The 19,089-nt window shown below is 39.8% G+C and overlaps 1 protein-coding gene across 1 annotated transcript; it reads right to left on the bottom strand.

Moving 5' to 3' along the window:
* Nucleotides 1–16,582: 16,582 nt before the first annotated feature.
* Nucleotides 16,583–18,088, bottom strand: LOC119742706. The gene has a single exon (XM_038218873.1). The coding sequence runs from the start codon at nucleotides 18,086–18,088 to the stop codon at nucleotides 16,583–16,585; it is 1,506 nt and encodes a 501-aa protein (XP_038074801.1).
* Nucleotides 18,089–19,089: the final 1,001 nt, after the last annotated feature.

The raw sequence follows: 19,089 nt of genomic DNA, 5'->3' as shown, positions 1-19,089 counted from the left end.
TATTTTTCATTTCTAATAAATTGTCAAATGAACGCCATGAGGAGTTCAAACGAAGTAATGTTGCGGGTTCTTTCAATACGTTGGCGGATGTAGCGCGTGAAGGGGCGAGCGGAGTGGGGAGGGGCAAAGTTACTTTTCTGGGCAATCAATTTTGTCAGCGTGAGTGGGATAATGCTTGCATTGCAGATGATTAATATACCTTTACTGGTAAACAGTATGTAGGTTTACAACAGCTTGGAAAATGGTTTGAAAGAATGTGTTTTGTCATCGTGGTTGTGAAATATGTGTAACATCTATTAGCTATTTATGTCCAGGCAATAGAGTAAGATTATACACCGTCTGTTTAATCATGCAGTAAGGAACATATTTGATCAACATTTGAGAAAAGTAAACATTATTCATATTCGTGTATTGCTCCAGCTCTATGCAAACCCCGTTATCTAAAGCTGCACTTTGATGAAGCCAGTAAAATGCGTATATGCATTGTTTTGAATGAGTTTGTTTCTGCATTCAAAAGGGGACGTTGAACAAAAGAGGACAATAGGGTCCCCAATTCCTGAAGGTCCCCATCCGGCGATATGTACAACACATATGGTAGGTCTTCCTAAAAGTTTAGTACAAACAAACGAGGGACAATAGGGGGTCCCCTATTGCAGGCATGTGTATACTCCGTGTATAGGTGTCCGTGTATCGGCCTACATACATATATTCCAATTTTTTTATTATTACAGGTTATACACGTTTACCTATATTTTCATAATTCCGTGGATATGCCCCCAGGCCGGGTATAACAGTTTGTTGTTAGGGCTTACGTGAGTGTGGGATCTGAGCGGCGGTCGCTGTAGGTTGCTTAGTTAGGAGACCAAAGTAGCCAATCTAGGTATATACATGTACTGCCTCGGCTGTTTAGCGATACATAATACTTACGTCGCGCGTGCAGGGATACGAAGCATATATAGGCCTGCACTAGGAAACAAATAATGTGTGTGAGGTATAATAAAGCCATGGTAATATTTTTTTTATATTTTTTTTTAGGAAAAGGAGCGCAATGACTGGTCGCGACGTGCTGTCTGATATGGACTACCTTCCTTCCCCATTCGCGTCAACACACCGCGACCAGTAATTTCGCGTTGCGCATGTTTTTTTATGAAGAAAGCGTGTTCGGCTATACATTACAATGTGGCCAAATAACAGCATACACGTATTTGTGTTACTATTAGAAAGTAATAGTGCGATGTAGCACTTCTTAAACGTCAGGTTTAATATGGGTTTGGGGCCTTGTTACCTGGTCACATTATCAGCGATCATGCCCATACCCAGTGGTCCAATTTGTTTCGTCGAGAACCTGTTAGATAGAACAAATCGAAGTAAATTCCCGATAGGTGGATATAAGCGCTTTATAAATTTTCATTATTATTAGTATCGTGTTTTTTTCTGAATGAATCCAGTTTTACATCAATATACGGAATGCCATTTGAAGATATTGAGCTGAGTGAGAATCACAGATCACACACAGGCATTCAGCTACCAAAATAATGCGTCTAACTTTTGTCAAGACTGAAACACTATTTTTATTGTCCAATTTTGCATTTTGAATATGAGGAAACCTTTTTCTAAAATAACGATGGTGGTCCAATATGTTTCGTCGAGAACCTGTTTGATAGAAACAATCGAAGTTAATTCCCGATGCCAAAACGTTTTTTTTCCTTCTAAAGCTCAAGTTGAAACACTTGTACCAGAACGTAATTGTTTTTGGCTCTTCATGTTGGAAATTTGCAACTGCAATTATGTGTTTCCCTTTCTTTTTACCATTGAAGAAAGTGCAAAACAAAGTGAAGTGCATCCTTGGTTGTTTCCTGGATTAATGATATATTTTAAATTTCCGTAGTAATTTAAAATTTGATGTGGACTAGTTTTCATTTCTAATTTTCAAATGAACGCCATGAGGAGTTCAAACGAAGCAATGTTGCGGGTCCTTTCAATACGTTGGCGGATATAGCGTGTGAAGGGGCGAGCGGAGTGGGGAGGGGGCGGAGCTACTTTTTTGGGCAATCAATTTTGTCAGCGTGAGTGGGATAATGCTTGCATTGCCGATGATTAATATACCTTGCATGGATTCACCAGTGTCATTCGTACATTCCTTACTGGAAAACATTATGTAGGTTTATAACAGGTGGGGGAAAATGGTTTGAAAGAAAGTGTTTTGTCATCGGTGTTGTGAAATATGTGTACTATTTATAAGTTGTTTATGTCTGGCAACCGAGTAAATTATAAATCGTCTATATAATCATGCAGCAAAGAACATATTTATTCAAAATTTGAGAAAAGTAAAGAAAACGTTATTCATATTCCTGTATTGCTCCAGCTCTATGCAAACCCCGCTATCTAAAGTTGCACTAAGTTGATGAAGCCATTAAAATGCGTATTGGTTTATTTTCATTTTTGTCACAAATTAATATAATGCTAATGCAACAGTTTATTTACTACAACAATAACTAAACTTAATAGAATTCTAATACTTGAACAACACTTTGATCAATTAAAACATAAATGGTGACAGATGGGGGAACCAGGAAAAAAAGCCTAAGCTTATACGGAGCCTGGTCCCGTTTGTGAATAACTTATGAAATAAACAACAATTTAAGTTATGATCTAAATCAGTGGTCAATAAATAAATTAATTAATTAATTACTTGACATAATAGTAGAAAAACTGAAGGAAATTGAAATATACATGTACTGATTTACAATATAACATTTGATTATGAAGGAATGTGACTTATACAAATGTGAATTATGGGTGCACGTCTTATATAATACTGGAATTAAGTAAATAGCTTTAGATATCTTTTGAATTTATGCACAGTCCGAAAGAAGGGTATAGGGGTAATCTGATTCCAGAGAAGGGGGCCTTGGTGTCTAACTGTTTTCATGAATGATGCGGTCCTAGCTTTGCCAATGTGAATTTTTTTTTGGCTGATTTTGTGTTATGTAAATGGACATCTAGACTCCTCACCAACATGGACCTGATATTTGTAGGTAGTAGTTTACCTTCGAATTTAAACATAAAGATTCCTATAGGGTATTTGTACAGTTCAAAAATATTCATTTTGCGATATGCATGGTTTTGTAACGAGTTTGTTTCTGCATTCACTAGGGGACGTTGAATAAAAGAGGACAACAGGGTCCCCAATTCATGAAGGTCCCCATTTGGCGATATGTACAAAACATATGGTGGGTCTCTCTAAAGAAGTTAGTACAAACAAAAGAGGGAAAATAGGGCGTCCCCAGTTGCAGGCATACACACTTGGGTGTGTGTATACTCCGTGTATAGGTGTCCGTGTATAGGCCTACATACATATAATCCAATATTATTTTTTTTTATTACAGGTTATACAGATTTACTTATATTTTCATAAGTCCGTGGATATGCCCCCAGGCCGGGTATAACAATTTGTTGTTAGGGCTTACGTAAGTGTGGGACCAGCAGCAATCTGAGCGGCGGTCGCTGTACGTTGCCTAGTTAGGAGACCAAAGTAGCCAATCTAGGTATATACATGTACTGTCTCGGCTGTTTAGCGATACATAATACTTACGTCGCGCGTGCAGGGATACATAGCACATTTTGTGCTCTGTACTAGGAAACAAATAATAATAATCGGCATAAAAGAACGCCCTTTTAAGTAAACTCAATCACGATGCTTACAATGATATTATTATTAATAATGTGTGTGAGGTGTAATAAAGCCATGGTAATTATTTTTTTTTAGGAAAAGGAGCGCAATGACTGGTCGCGACGTGTTGTCTGATATGGACTACCTTCCTTCCCCATTCGCGTCAACACACCGCGACCAGTAATTTCGCGTTTTCTCCTCTGTATGTTTCTTCCCCGACGCGCTGTGCATGTTTCCATGTAGAAAGCGTGTTAGGCTTTATATACATAACAATGTGGCCAAATAACGGCATACACGTATTTTTGTGAGTAAAAAGTAATAGTGCGATGTAGCACTTTTTAAACGTCAGGTTTAATATGGGTTTGGGGCCTTGTTACCTGGTCGCATTATCAGCGATCATGCCCATACCCATTCGCGTCAACACACCGCGACCAGTAATTTCGCGTTTTCTCCTCTGTATGTTTCTTCCCCGACGCGCTGTGCATGTTTCCATGTAGAAAGCGTGTTAGGCTTTATATACATAACGATGTGGCCAAATAACGGCATACACGTATTTTTGTGAGTAAGAAAGTAATAGTGCGATGTAGCACTTTTTAAACGTCAGGTTTAATATGGGTTTGGGACCTTGTTACCTGGTCGCATTATCAGCGATCATGCCCATACCCATTCGCGTCAACACACCGCGACCAGTAATTTCGCGTTTTCTCCTCTGTATGTTTCTTCCCCGACGCGCTGTGCATGTTTCCATGTAGAAAGCGTGTTCGGCTATACATAACGATGTGGCCAAATAACGGCATACACGTATTTTTGTGAGTAAGAAAGTAATAGTGCGATGTAGCACTTCTTAAACGTCAGGTTTAATATGGGTTTGGGGCCTTGTTGCCTGGTCGCATTATCAGCGATCATGCCCATACCCAGTGGTCCAATTTGTTTCGTCGAGAACCTGTTAAATAGAACAAATCGAAGTGAATTCCCGATTCCAAACAAAACATCTTCTAAAGCTCAAGTTGAAACACTTGTACCAAAATGTAATTGTTTTGGGCTCTTCATGTTGGAAATTTGCAACTGCAATTATGTGTTTCCCTTTCTTTTTACCATTGAAGAAAATCCTTGGTTGTTTCCTGGCTAAATAATATATTTTATATGTCCGTAGTAATTTAAAATTTGATGTGGACTAGTTTTTATTTCTAATGAATTTTCAAATGAACGCCATGAGGAGTTAAAACGAAGTAATGTTGCGGGTACTTTCATTACGTTGGCGGATATAGCGTGTGAAGGGGCGGGTGGAGTGGGGAGGGGGCGAGGTTACATTTTCTGGGCAACCAATTTAGTTGGCGTGAAAGGGATAACGCTTGCATTGCCGATGATTAATAGACCTTATATGGATTCACCAGTGTCTTTCGTACATTCCTTTACTGGAAAACAGTATGTAGGTTTACAAAAGGTGGGGGGAAATGGTTTGAAAGAAAGTGTTTTGTCATCGAAGTTGTGAAATATGTGTACTATTTATAAGTTGTTTATGTCTGGCAACAGAGTCAATTATAAATCGTCTATTGAATCATGCAGCAAAGAACAGGTTTAATCAAAATTTGAGAAAAGTAAACAAAACATTATTCATATTTGTGTATTACTCCAGCTCTATTACAACCCCGCTATATTTCGAGTTGCACTTTGACGAAGCTAGTATTCCTAGTTCGTGCGTGTATACATTGTTTTGTATGTGAGTATACTGATCAGTGTACAAGGCCGCCTATACCAGTGTTGTAGGTCTCGAGACCGGTCTCGGTCTCGAGACCGGTCTCGAGACCACTTCTTGCTGGTCTCGGTCTCGGTCTCGGTCTCGGAAGCTGTGGTCTCGGTCTTGGTCTCGGTCTCGGTCCCCTTTGGTCTCGATATTTTGGCTGGTCTCGGGTCGAGACCGGCAATATGTAGCTTTTACAGCTCGATCGATAAGTTTGTGTTCACTTCGTTCAGTACCGTTGTTAGTTAAAACATTTGCTAGCCCGTAGATCAAGCTTGTTATATATCGTGGTCGGTTTGCCGGACTCGACTGCACGTTGGAAAGTCCCCAAAGTACATGTAAAGCTGCAGCAGTACCAGTCACTGAACGATTTGGAGCAAGTTCGGCATTTATCTGTTGAGTCGGGCACATAGAGCACTATACACAGGGCTGCGATCTCTGTACCACCAATGAGCGACCCCAAAAATGACCACGACGCTCAATGGTCGCCTTAACCCAGAAAATCCTGTTTCTATGCAACTGCTCCAGCCGCAATCCTTGTGCCTCCCTTGAACCACCAAAACTGCAGGTTTCGGACATGTTCATGTCAAGCTAGCTACGAGCGACCTGTGCGTCCACTGAGCCACTTGCCTGCCTCGCCTGTGCTTCCCCTGTGCAACCTATGGTCATGGTGGCTCAAGGGTTGCCTTGGTTGCCACAAGTCATCGTTCAATGCACGCTATTGGTCGGCCAAAGGAGGCAGAAGCATTGCCCAGATTGACGGTAACATTTGCAACAGAACGGATCTATTTAACGTGACGACGATTGGACGACCATTGTGCATCCATTCTGCAACCACGGCAATGCTTGTGCCTCCTTTCTGCCTCATTTGAGCCACCTTTCATTGTTCATTGTTCATTTATTTTCCACAGTGCCACATTTTTAATGATCGTAATTAATGCAAAAAAGGTACTATATAAACAGATAGTGAGACTGTAGAGGAACCTACTAAGAAGCTAAGCTTGTAATCGTAGGCCCCAGTCTACACATTTAAAGTTGCTTTTGATACATAAAACACAGAACAGACAATAGACAAGGACAATACACAAACTTTACATGCCAGTTAACAAGCAGGATCAGATTCGTAGCATGAGCAATCTCGAAGGTAATGGCTTACACGGGATCATAATAATAATGATATAAATATTTATATTTCCCTTTGAAAGTAGACAAATGTTAAAATGTTTTCAGGTTCTCGGTAAATGAGTTCCACAGCCGGGGTCCCTCATATCTAATAGTTTTTTTTGGCTAAAGATGTGCGAGTCAATTGAAGATGAAAGACTTGACGAGTATAATGGGAATGAACATCAAAATTCCGGGTAAAATTAAAGTAATGTTTGTCGGATTAGCAATGTAATGACGATATAATTTATTTTTCTCGTTAATTGATTTAAGAAGACGTTTAGTAATCCACGGGGCAGTTTGGTTAGAATTGGACTTTGATGTGGGCTTATGTAAGTTAGGTGGAATATTTTTATCAAATTTATCATTGAAATTGTCAATAAATAAATTAAATGCATGATCGGGATTATCACAGGTAGTAATGTTAGACCAGTCGGTTGTATGCAGATCTTCTTTAAGCCTCTGGATATCTGAGTGAATTAACGGGAACCAACATAGTTACAATGATTAGAGGAAGTACTAGATTGATGAGAGGACCTTATCATAAAAATTGGTAAATGATTGAAATATCAAACAAAATTTTGCCTGAGTTGGGAGATGGTAACACATTCGTAAAAAAAATTATCAATTAGCGTAGCAGAAGAATCGGTTATTCTAGTGGGCTTATCAATTAATGGTAAAAAAGAATAAGAAGTAATGAGATCAATAAAAGCCTGTGTGCTGGGGGCTGTATGATTGAGTGAATTAATATTAAAATCCACAGAAATTCTACAATTTTTGTTGGAAGATGTCATTCTACAAAACAAATTTTGAAAAGGTGGTAAAAAATAAAGTACATTGACAATTGAAGGTTTATATAAGACGCCTGTTATAATATCCTTAGTTTTGGGAAACGAAATTTCAACAAAAAGAGATTCTAAAACATCTTCAGAATGGGTAAGATCCTGTCTAGTTTTAAAATCGAGGTCACATGAAATATACAGAGCTACGCCTTCACCCATTTTTCCCTGTCTGTAATTAACAATGAGTTTATACCCTGGTAAAAATAATAATTATGGGGATTGTTTTCAGCCAGGTTTCAGATAATGCAATGACCAAGAAGTTATATTTCAATGTAAGCAACAACAGTTTAAGTTGATCGAAATGTATTTGAATACTCCTAATATTGATATGAAGTAGAGAAAATCCATCAATATTTTTATAGGTCCCCGAGAACTGTTAACTAGAGTAGTATTGTGAATTATTTAATAAATGGAAAGGATTATTTGGGTCAACATAATCAGGCATACTTTACTTTACAGGCACACACACAACAAGGAGACAAGGACAAGTAATTCAAATACTAAACAATTAGGTTAAGTGATTGAAAAGAGCACTGATAATCGAATTATCCTTTTTAAAAAGATGTATGAATCGACATCAAAACAGTTGAGCAACCAATCTCCTCGGCGACCTTTGTGCGACTGTTTTGAACATTTAAAAAAATCACGGCGACCATGGCGTCCATGGCGATGTCTTAACATCCTGTGTACCACCTTTGAACGACACAGGCAACCATTCGGCCTCCTTTGAGCCTGCAACGGCGACCTGGCCAGTTTTATGGTCGCACAAGGGAGGCCCCAGGTCGCAGCCCTGTGTAAAGGGGATCTTACTGCCCATGTATTAGTGGGGCAGATAAGGGAAATATTTGGAAGAATTGTGCCTCTGATGATACAAGCATGGCATTTGTCAAATGTTGAAAATATAGTTAAGCGTGTATGACGTGTAATAAAAAAAAACCTATTGGATGCTATGTAGGAAGGCCTATATAGGACGGCAGATAGGTAAAGGAATTGTGCCTTGGATTATACAAGCAAGGAATTTGGCACAAAGTCAGAGTATGTGATGAGAAAGATATTTGGCTATAGGGCCATCGCAGATTTGTCCTTTATAAAACTATTGGTAGAATAACAAGCAATTTTCAAAATTTCAAAATGTTTACCATTGCTTGTTATTCTACCTATATTTTTTCAAAGGACAAATCTGCGATGGCCCTATAGCCAAATATCTTTCTCATCACATACTCCGACTATGTGCCAAATTCCATGCTTGTACATGTATCATCAAAGGCAAAATTCAATCAACTATCTGCCGTACTATATAGGCCTCATATAGCATCCAATGGGTCTATGTTATTACACGTTATACACGTTTACTTATATTTTCAACATTTGACATGGATTTGCACCCAGGCGAAGTTAATTTTCTGCGCAACCAATTAAGTCAGCGTGAATGGGATATTAATGCTTGCAATGCCGATGATTAATAGACCTTGCATGGATTCACCACCAGTGTCTTTCGTACATTCCTTACTGGAAAACAGTATGTAGGTTTACAACAGCTGTGAAAAATGGTTTGAAAGAAAGTGTTTTGTCATCGAAGTTGTGGAATATGCGTAACATTTATCAGTTGTTTATGTCCAGGCAATAGAGTAAGATTATACACCGTCTGTTTAATCATGCAGCAAGGAACAGATTTAATCAAAATTATAGACAAGTAAACAAAACATTATTCATATTTGTGTATTACTCCAGCAATTACAACGCCGCTATCTTTCGAGTTGCACTTTGATGAAGCCACTATGCCTAGTTCATGCGTGTAAACATTGTTTGTATGCGTGTAGACCTATAACTAAATAGTAGTTAGTTTATAATTATATTGGTGATAAAACTCTGCAGTAACCTCAATCGGCAACATCTTATTTTTACTGGCACGCATTAATCCTGACTTTACTTGTTTCTATTTAGGCAGCCGCTGTGCACACGTTTCCATGATTGTTCCATATCTTAATTGTCTGTGACCTGTACACAAACTGCTGAGAGCATGCCGTTGAGGTATTTCTATACAAGAATGTATATTTTACATATTTCATAAATGCTTTGGGTTGACTAAACAAAATACGCAGTTTTTTTCGACTTCTTTGTATCCATTATACAGGCTTCTTTGGTGACATTTCTGTACAATTTGGCAGGATGGCCTTCGAGAAAAAAACGCGAAAACTGATTTTTTTGCAGCCCCCAAATTGGCCCCAAATGGCCAAACAACACACTGGCCCTTTACCATGGCAACGGACCTAACATGCATTTGAAGAGTCTGTTTTGGTTACCTACTCCCCTAGTCCTTTCATCCCACAAAGTATTTACAAAATCCATTTTTTTTAACCCATGTATGAAGTATTTACATGAAATGGCTCTTTAATATACTTTTCACATTAACTTGATTCTTTACAAGTATTGTTTCATGCAATAGCTAACGACAATGTTTACAACGGTATTGTCAAAATGTGGACTGAAGTAACGCAAAATCGGTATATAGCGTGCGACATAGTTGCCAAAAATGCTTCGACAGAGGGCGCACTGACTAAATTGGTTGCGCAGAAATGTAACTTTGCACCCTCCCGACTCCGCCCTGCCCCCTCCCCACTCTGTATCCGCCAACATAATGAAAGTACCCGTAACATTTCTTCGTTTTAACTCCTCATGGCGTTCATTTGACAATGTATTAGAAATGAAAAATAGTCCACACCAAATTTTAAATTACTACGGAAATTAAAAATAGATATTTAATCCAGGAAAGAACCAAGGATGCACTTGATTGTGTTTTTCACTTTCCTCAATGGTAAAAAGAAAGGGAAACACATAATTACAGTTGCAAATTTCCAACATGAAGAGCCAAAAACAATTACATTCTGGTACAAGTGTTTCAACTTGAGCTTTAGAAGAAAAAAAAACCGTTTTGGCATCGGGAATTAACTTCGATTGTTTCTATCAAACAGGTTTTTGACGAAACATATTGGACCACCATCGTTATTTTAGAAAAATGTTTCCTCATATTCAAAATGCAAAATTGGACAATAAAAATAGTGTTTCAGTCTTGACAAACGTTAGACACATTATTTTGGTAGCTGAATGCCTGTGTGTGATCTGTGGTTTTCACGCAGCTCAATATATTCAAATGGCATTCCGTGGATTGATGTAAAACTGGATTCATTCAGAAAAAAAACACGATAATAATAATAATGAAAATTTATAAAGCGCATATATCCACCTATTAAAGCGCTCAAGGCGCTATAAACACAATTAATCCAATTTACTCAGAAAATAAACATTATACCAACAGAGAGAGAGAAAAAAAGTACAAATTACAAATAATAAAATAAACAACAGATATGCAGAAATGCAGCTGGTGCCTAGGTGTATCCTCCCATGTGAAGAACATGAATGTCGGCCTACATCGCCAGGCATCTCCAATTCAGATGTATACATAAATATTTGGCGAATGCACACCGACGCCCACGCCGCTCATGTGATCAGAATGCACCTAGCTCAGGATAACAATAAACGGACTGAATTAAGCAAACGCCAGAGTCATTAGATGTGTTTTGATGGATGCTTTGAAGGAGAGAATGGAATCAGATGTCCTAATGTGTATTGGTAGCTGGTTCCACAGGCGAGGTTAATCCGGGTCACTGTCGTTTTGACTGGTTCTCGCTTTAATACAAACAAAATGGATTAGAGAAGCAACCAATTTGAAGTCTGACGGTGACACCAGTCCTGCAATTATGTTTAATTGATTATCTTTGCTTTTGTACAGGGAGACGCGCTTACCGCATTACTGTGGCCATAGACTTCTTCAGAAGTATGCACGGATTTGCCACCATGTACATGTACACCTGCATCATCTAGCTGCTAATGAGGCCCCCTCAGGTATTCTAATCATAATCTCCTAATCAAGCACAAACAAAATAAAAAGAAACTCCATCAAATAAGTCCTTGATCCTTTTCAGTTAGGTCAAGTCGTAATTATATCCCTCATATGTAATATAATCAATACAAAAATAATAACACAACAATTTCAGACATCACCTGGTCACAAGCCTGCAGAGGTTTCAAAACTTTCATAATTATGCAAAGGTGGCCAAAATAAGATTCTGTACAGCTGGTGAACGAAATTAATTGTACCTAACTCCGTTTGCCTTTCTTTTTTTGTTGTTTTGTGTGTGTGTGTGCACTTTCTGGGCCATACCAATAATTATTGAACCTGTGATATGAGGTTTACACTTCCAGGTTCGATACCAATAAATATGCTTTGTATTTGTTTATCAAAATTCAGTGTGGAAGTTTTGTTGTGAATTGTGCCCTTTGAAATAGGACACTTGGTGGACATTTCAAACTGCGTCAATGGCGAAAAGATTTTGCTGCGAAAACACGATAACAATTGTAGTTGAAATAAGAAAACAATTATTTGTGTTATCTTTTCATTGTCCCACTCAGCATTTGTGGAATCAGACGAGGCTAACGGTTTCTTGGCCAATCGTGGCATTTCAAAGCGAGGCCTTAACGAGGAATGCTGCCACGGGGGATGCAGCAATAGAGAAGTACGCAAACACTGCTAAAGAAAACACCAGAAGCGAATCCGGACCAAACTGACTTCGTGATACCCGAAAGGTCTACTGGTTATGTTTGCATTCGCTCGCATTAAAATTAAAGTGGTGGTGGTTTGTTTGTTATTAAAATATTAATAACAATGAACTGACTTTTTCTTGAACATTGGCGTATTGTACATTTCCGTTTATTTTGGCTCGCTTTTTAAAATGCAAATGGTAGTGGGTTTTTCTTTTTCTTTTTGCTCTGGTTGGGGTTATTGCAAAATATTACATATGTACTCACACGATAAATTGCCGCCTAAGATAACGAGCATTGTAAGAAACAACCAATCTATGCTTTTCACATTAACACACATATAATTAAGGAAAATGCAAGTCTTTGGCAACACTCTCTCTCTCAGGGGCTCAAGCAAATCCAATCAACCTCACTTGATCCAGTTTAAACATTAAAAAATAACAGACACGAACGGGAGTTAAGTTTAGATGTCGATATGCGGAGAGCATCATATATGTGGTGGTGATTTTGAAAGCATATTCTTATATATGATGTATACTTATTATGATGGAGACTCTTATTCTCCATTACACAAATTGAATTACATTTTTTGTCTTGTTTTTCTGAATTTGTATCTTTAATTGTCTTAGCAATAATCTCAGTTAAATCTATAGGGTTTTACTGAGACAATTAACAACAACTTATTCAGATCAAATTTTGATCTAGATTATTTTGCCTTATTGAGTTTTCTTGAATTATCTCACCAGTAACGTACTTTCATTCTACAAGTAGATGACATTAAAAGTTACATGCAAAGCAGTTAGATTGATTACAATTATTACATACATGTTAATTGTTAGAAACACTAAAACCAATTTAAAGTTTAAACCAAGAATACTAGGTTAGGAAGCAACTTCAATTTTTTTGCGAAACACGAAAGTAATGATATCTCTAAAGCAAAGAGAAAATAAAGAAAAACACTCAGCAAATTTCTATAGAGGAAAAATTTAGCAAACAGGAGACAGATTATTTAGAAAACAAGCAAATTAAACTATATTTGGCCGACCATATCTACCTTATAAAGGACCAGTAGGAATAAGACAACGCCCAGTCAGTGCCCACAACGATTATAATGCAGCCTTCGGGCAAATAACGTGCTTACGGTACTGGATCAACCAAGTCACCAACATCCAGCATCATCCAGGGAAGGTGGGTGGGTGAGTCATGTTGAGTACCAGGATTTATATCCTTCAACAAGCATCAGGGTACCAGCCACACCGTTGTCTCATGACACGCCCAGCGTTGAGAAGACGCACAAGGACACACACCAAGACGATAGTCTTTGCCAATGCAAACTAACCGATGGGCGATTTTTATTCCCCCAAACGACATCCGTTTCCCATCTTCTGATTGGTACGTTACATGCATATCTAATGCCTTGTTCTCCATACAAACCAATGATAGGCTTTACATCTTTTGTGAAATGTTCCTTCCTCACTTTAGTTATGTAAAAGTTACAATGAGAAGAAGTGCAAAACGCTCACTGGGATTCGAACTCGGTTCACCTGATAGGAAGTCAAGACTACTTCCACCCAGTTCACGAATCAGCTGCCAATCAGCGTTGATTTAAACACCATTATTCCTTGTTACATAACTTAATCTCTGAAGCCCTGGACATCATGAATAATGCATAACGTAGGGAGAGCACCCTCTTTTGATATTGTCCGATCTCGTTTGGGAAAAATATATTTCGCAACTGGAGGGGGGGACTTGTTTCTGCAACCAAGTATAGTCAATGACCATAACTGTCATATGTAAATTGTTAACATAATGGTTTTGAGATTAACTTCCCTTAATAAAATCCTCCAGAGCCTTGGATCAAAGTAAATGTGAAATATAGTTTATCGATGGGTAGATAATGATTACAGCCGTGTGGTTGCGAAGGCCTAAGCGTCGCCGTTGTTAAACAAAGTTAATCCGATTACGTCCTTGGACGCTATAACAGAGAAGTGAAACTCATGCATCCCCCCGAAAAATGGCCTTTTGAACGTTGTGTTTCTCAGAAAATAAGCTCAGTATTATTGAAATGTTAAATTATAACGTTGATTGAAAACGTAAATTGGAATGTTAAAATCGCCGTCATCGATGCCGAAATGTCACCTCTTGTTACTGGTGAAGTTGACCTTAATGTCGGGAAGAAATCGTTCGAAAATGTCCCCAAATCTATGTATTTATCTCAATTGCTAGGAATCCCCTCAAAATGTTATTCCACGAGTAGTTCAACACTTATACCATCGAAGTACATTCCCGAATTTCAGCTGGATCTGTTGTTGCAAACGCTTGTGTTACACCTTGAACTATCTCAAAGGTCAATTTCGACGAGGATTTTTTGCCGACCAAATCAAGTCACGTGCATGGTTTTCAGGTTGGCTAATTTGGGGGAAACGGTGACGAAGCGCATTATTAGTATATTCATTAGCGTCACTCAACGTGACTTCGCGTGGGTCTCGTTATCGACCAATGGAAGCCGGCAAAAAGGGTGATATTTATTAATTAATAACTCGTGAAGGAGGCTATTCTGCAAATTATTACTGCACACCACAATGGATAGCAACCTTATTAATATTCCTGACGCCTGAAAAGATTGACAGATATTGCAAACACTAGCGTTACAACTTTTAAAAATGAGGATACCAATCCTATTTGCACCCCTAGCGACGTTGAGGGCGGAAGAGAATATATCAGAAGTTTAACTCAGAAGTTTAACTGCCAGCCCTAAAGGCCGTGCTGAATCACGGCCCAACCGTGCCGAAGTGCAGTTTAAAGATTTCAGATTTTGTGGAGTGGCTCAGCCATGCTGGTGTTACTATCAGTGTGGACACAGAAGTATTTTCAAGTTTTCTCTTTTAGTCGAATGGAAAATAAGGTAGGAGAAACCCAGTTTCTTTGGCAGTTGTTGAAAAAAAATCCATGCAGGTCGTTGGAAAATTGAATTAGGTGACGAAGTCACCTGAATGAATCGGGTTTTTTTACACAAATATTCAGCCGTAGAGCAAGGAACTTGGATTTGTTTCCTCCAGATATAGTGATGTTTTGACAACGATGTTAAGAAACCTGAATAAAATTGTCCCAGGAATGACAGTTGACAAAATGCAGCAGATAGACTGCCATGCGTTTTGTACACGGGGCACCTTGCATGCATTACTTAAGCGTTGATTCCCGGACAATGATTTACGGCGCGGAGTGGCGTTCCGCAATAATAACAGGATTTATAAAGCGCCATTCCATCTAGATCATGGCGCTAAAGCAACACAGGATAATGAAAACAGACATATTAACATGAAATTGGAAACAGGTGAGCTTTTAAGTGTTTTCTGAGTAATGAAATAGTTCCTGTGATCTGATGCTTGAGGGTATGGTGTTCCAGAGCTTAGGGCCGGCAATAACGAAGGCACGGTCAGTGGAGGTGTTCTTGGATCTCTGCACCGACAATAGTGTACCATCGTTACTGGAACGAAGGCCAGGTCGTCCACATACGTTGAGCTGGATGAGGCGGTTAAGGTACTGAGGAGCTGTGTGATGGAGACATTTGAAGATGAGGAGGGCTATCTTGAATTCAATTCTTTGCCGGATGGGAAGCCAGTGAAGTTGGTTAAGTAGTGGAGAAGCCGATTCACGCCTGCCAGCGGTAAATAAAAGGCGTTCAGCATGGTTTTGTAGTCGTTGAAGTTTATCCAGACCTAACTCAGCGATACCATATAGTAGAGAGTTACCATAATCCAGACGGGACAGAACTAATGCACGGATTACGTGGTGACAAGTTTCAAAATCCAGGAACCGGCGAATTCGTGAGATGTTGCGAAGTTGAAAGTGGATACTGCGGTTGAGGTTGAGAACGTGAGTTGACATTGACATTGTTGAATCAAAATGAAATCCAAGATTACGGACGGATTGCGATGGCGTGATGATATTGTCCCCTATTTTCAGAGTAATGGGAGGTAAATTGCGGAGTGTGTGTGTTGAGGCCGCTACCAGAAATTCAGTCTTTGAATCGTTCAATTTGAGCATGTTTTGTGTCATCCATACTTTCAAGTCTTGAATGCAGGTTGACAGTCTACTAAGAGCAGATTTGATCGTTTCCGGATCCTTGGGGTTGAAGCTGCAGTAGATTTGAGTGTCGTCCGCATATATATGGAAACTAAGACCATGTTCACGAATGATGTCTCCAATCGGCTTTATATAGATGGTGAATGCCAACGGACCTAATACCGAGCCTTGTGGTACCCCATAGTCCAGTGTTTTTGGTGGGAAAACGTGCCGTCAATACACACGCTACAAGATCTGTTCTTAACATAACTTCGGAACCAAGATAGTGCCTTTCCTGTCAGGCCAATGGAATTACTGAGCATCCGTAGAAGGATCTGGTGGTCCACAGTGTCAAAGGGGGCACTTAAATCAAGAAGGACAAGAAACACGCCTTTGGTGTCACCAATCATTAGCATGATATCATTTTTGATTGAGAGCAGTGCAGTTTCAGTGCTGTGTCCAGATCTATATGCAGATTGTTGCGGTTCCCATAGATTGTGATCATCCATGTGTCGTAATGCGAGAAGCGATAACCTTTTCAATGACCTTCGAAAGAAAAGGTAAGTTCGACACCGGACGATAGTTGGCAAGTTCGTTGATGTCAAACGACGGCTTTTTGAGGATTGGAGTGACAATAGCATGTTTCAGCGAATCTGGAAAGGAACCTGTAGAAATCGATGTGTTGACTATATGGGTAATAATCGGAAGAAATGAATCAGTGTTAGCCTTTAGAAACCAGGTTGGAATAACGTCGAGACTGCATGATTTATTGGCTAAAGAGCTGATAATTTGACTAATCTTTTCACAGGATGCGATCTCAAAGTCCAAAGCTGGTATCACCCCTGTGTTTCGCATATGTAGGACTGGGCCAGCCTCACTCTCCAGGTTGTTGCGAATTGTAGATATTTTGTCTGTGAAGAAGTTGATGAAGTCATTAGCCAATGACTGACTTGAGTCAGATGAAGGGCGGGGTTTGCTGTCCTTGTTGAGTAGGGTGCCAACTGTTCGAAACATGCTCTTAGTGTCAGCGTTTTTTAGTTCTTTGGCGAAATACGCTCGTTTTGCTGCTTCAATGAGGCAATTGACGTGTTTCCGCCAATCCATAAAGACTGCGAAGTGCGATTCAAGATGGCTTTTTCGCCACATCCGTTCACTCCAACGCCTCATTTTGCGGGCTGCATGAATATCCGCATTGTACCATGGCTGCCGCAATCTGACTTTGCGGTGACGGGTCTGAAGGGGGGCGTGTCGATCAAGCACTCCTGTGACAGATGTGCCGAATTGAGAGATCAGCTGATTCAAGTTTGATGAATGAAAGCATGGTTCAATGGCATCAGCAATATCCTTGGTGAACGAGGGTACATCAATGTTACGAAAGTTCCGCATAGTGCGGACAGTATCGGGGTACGTAGGTTTAGAAATTTGAAGATTGCAGCACACATGGTGATCTGATAACAAGTTCTCATTAACGCTACAGGACTGAACTAGGTTATCGTCCTGGCGGCTGAGGACCAAGTCCAAGATATGACCACTCCTGTGTGTTGGACTTGACACAAATTGTTTGAAGCCAACCGCCGACACGGACGACATGAATTGACAAACATCAGAGCGCGAAGGCGCATCAATGTGCAGATTGAAATCACCAACAATCAGGAGTCTGTGTGAGTTCAGGGCTAGAACGCTGATAAAACCGTCAAATTCTCTCAGGAACTGCAATGTGGTAAACCCGTTCATCGGCGAGGGAGGTGGTCTGTAGATGACTACAGTGTTTATCTCACGTTTCATATTAGTGAAATACGCATGTTCAAACGTTGTGGTAGTGTGGCCTGAATGCTGAAAGAACATGCCAAGTGGAAGTTTATAAAGTAAGCTGATCCCTCCATAGTTGAGGGTTTGGATAGTGGAGCTGACTATTCGAGGCACATTCAGGAATGAGTAACCTGGCGGAGTGAGTTCACCGATGATAACCGAGCTCTCATCAGTGAGCCAAGTTTCAGTTACTGCCATTATGTCAATGTCATGTTCTAGTACATAGTCGGAGAACGAGAGAGTTTTGTTACGAATCGATCGTGCATTCCAAAGGCGTAAATCAAGCAAATTTCTTGCAGGTGAATGGAGGGTATTGGTTTTACAAGCTGACCGATGTTTGGCCTTGCGACATCCAGCCCGGGTCCCTCTATGTGTTGGGTGCTTTGAGTTCATCCCAAGGTTTCTTATAGTGTACCAAGTGCGTCGAGGAACGGGGAGCCTGGAACAAGTGGTTCCAATGGCCATAAGTTGAGTTTTGTTGTATGAGCATGTATGGTTTGATTGCCGAAAACGGTCATCACATTGATCAGGATGTTGATTGTCCGGGCCTGGGTTTGGATCAACATCGCCACAAGATAGTAATGTCACATTAAATGTGGCCAAGGAGTTGCTATAATAGGGAATACGGGCCATGCAGAATCCCTTAGGCCTACTGCGGCATTTTGTAGCTACATGCACTCTTTTATCGGCGTAGTTGCTATCAACAGTATTCAATTGTAGAATGCCCAGGCTCAATGAACACAATAGCGTTACCAGAAGAAGGGTCTTTAACTCCATTGTACTGGTTGTCATAGTATCCATTAAACCATTTGTCGTATCCGGTCCAGTGATCAGACTAAAGCAGGAATAAGATGGGTGTCATAGACAGTGACTACCTCTATGCAGTATACCTAGCTCGAGCAGCAGATCAGTCTGTAAGGTCGATGGAAACCGATCCAAGGATCCCTGTATGTTCTATGACGTTAACATTATCATCTGACAGCAATCAAGGGTGTAAGTCGATCGCAATCTCAGAGGTGCTGCTAGACGTGGCAGCCTGCTAGGCGCACACCAAAAATATTTGGAAATGATGCGTGACGATGGAATGTTGAGGTACCTCCTACATAATGTGATGTTCCAATACAAGGGGATGGTCGGAAGTGCCTTGATATTAATGATGGCCATCTACGAATGAGAATCGTAGGTTTAAATGTGCGTCC

Source organism: Patiria miniata, unplaced genomic scaffold (assembly GCF_015706575.1).
Source record: "Patiria miniata isolate m_02_andy unplaced genomic scaffold, ASM1570657v1 HiC_scaffold_6, whole genome shotgun sequence".
Taxonomy (NCBI): Eukaryota; Metazoa; Echinodermata; class Asteroidea; order Valvatida; family Asterinidae; genus Patiria; species Patiria miniata.
This window is presented reverse-complemented; position numbering and strand designations above follow the sequence as displayed.

What these genes read in the sequence shown, in the direction of transcription:
- LOC119742706 (XM_038218873.1), bottom strand. Translation starts at nt 18,088, where the DNA reads ATGGCAGTAACTGAAACTTGGCTCACTGATGAGAGCTCGGTTATCATC.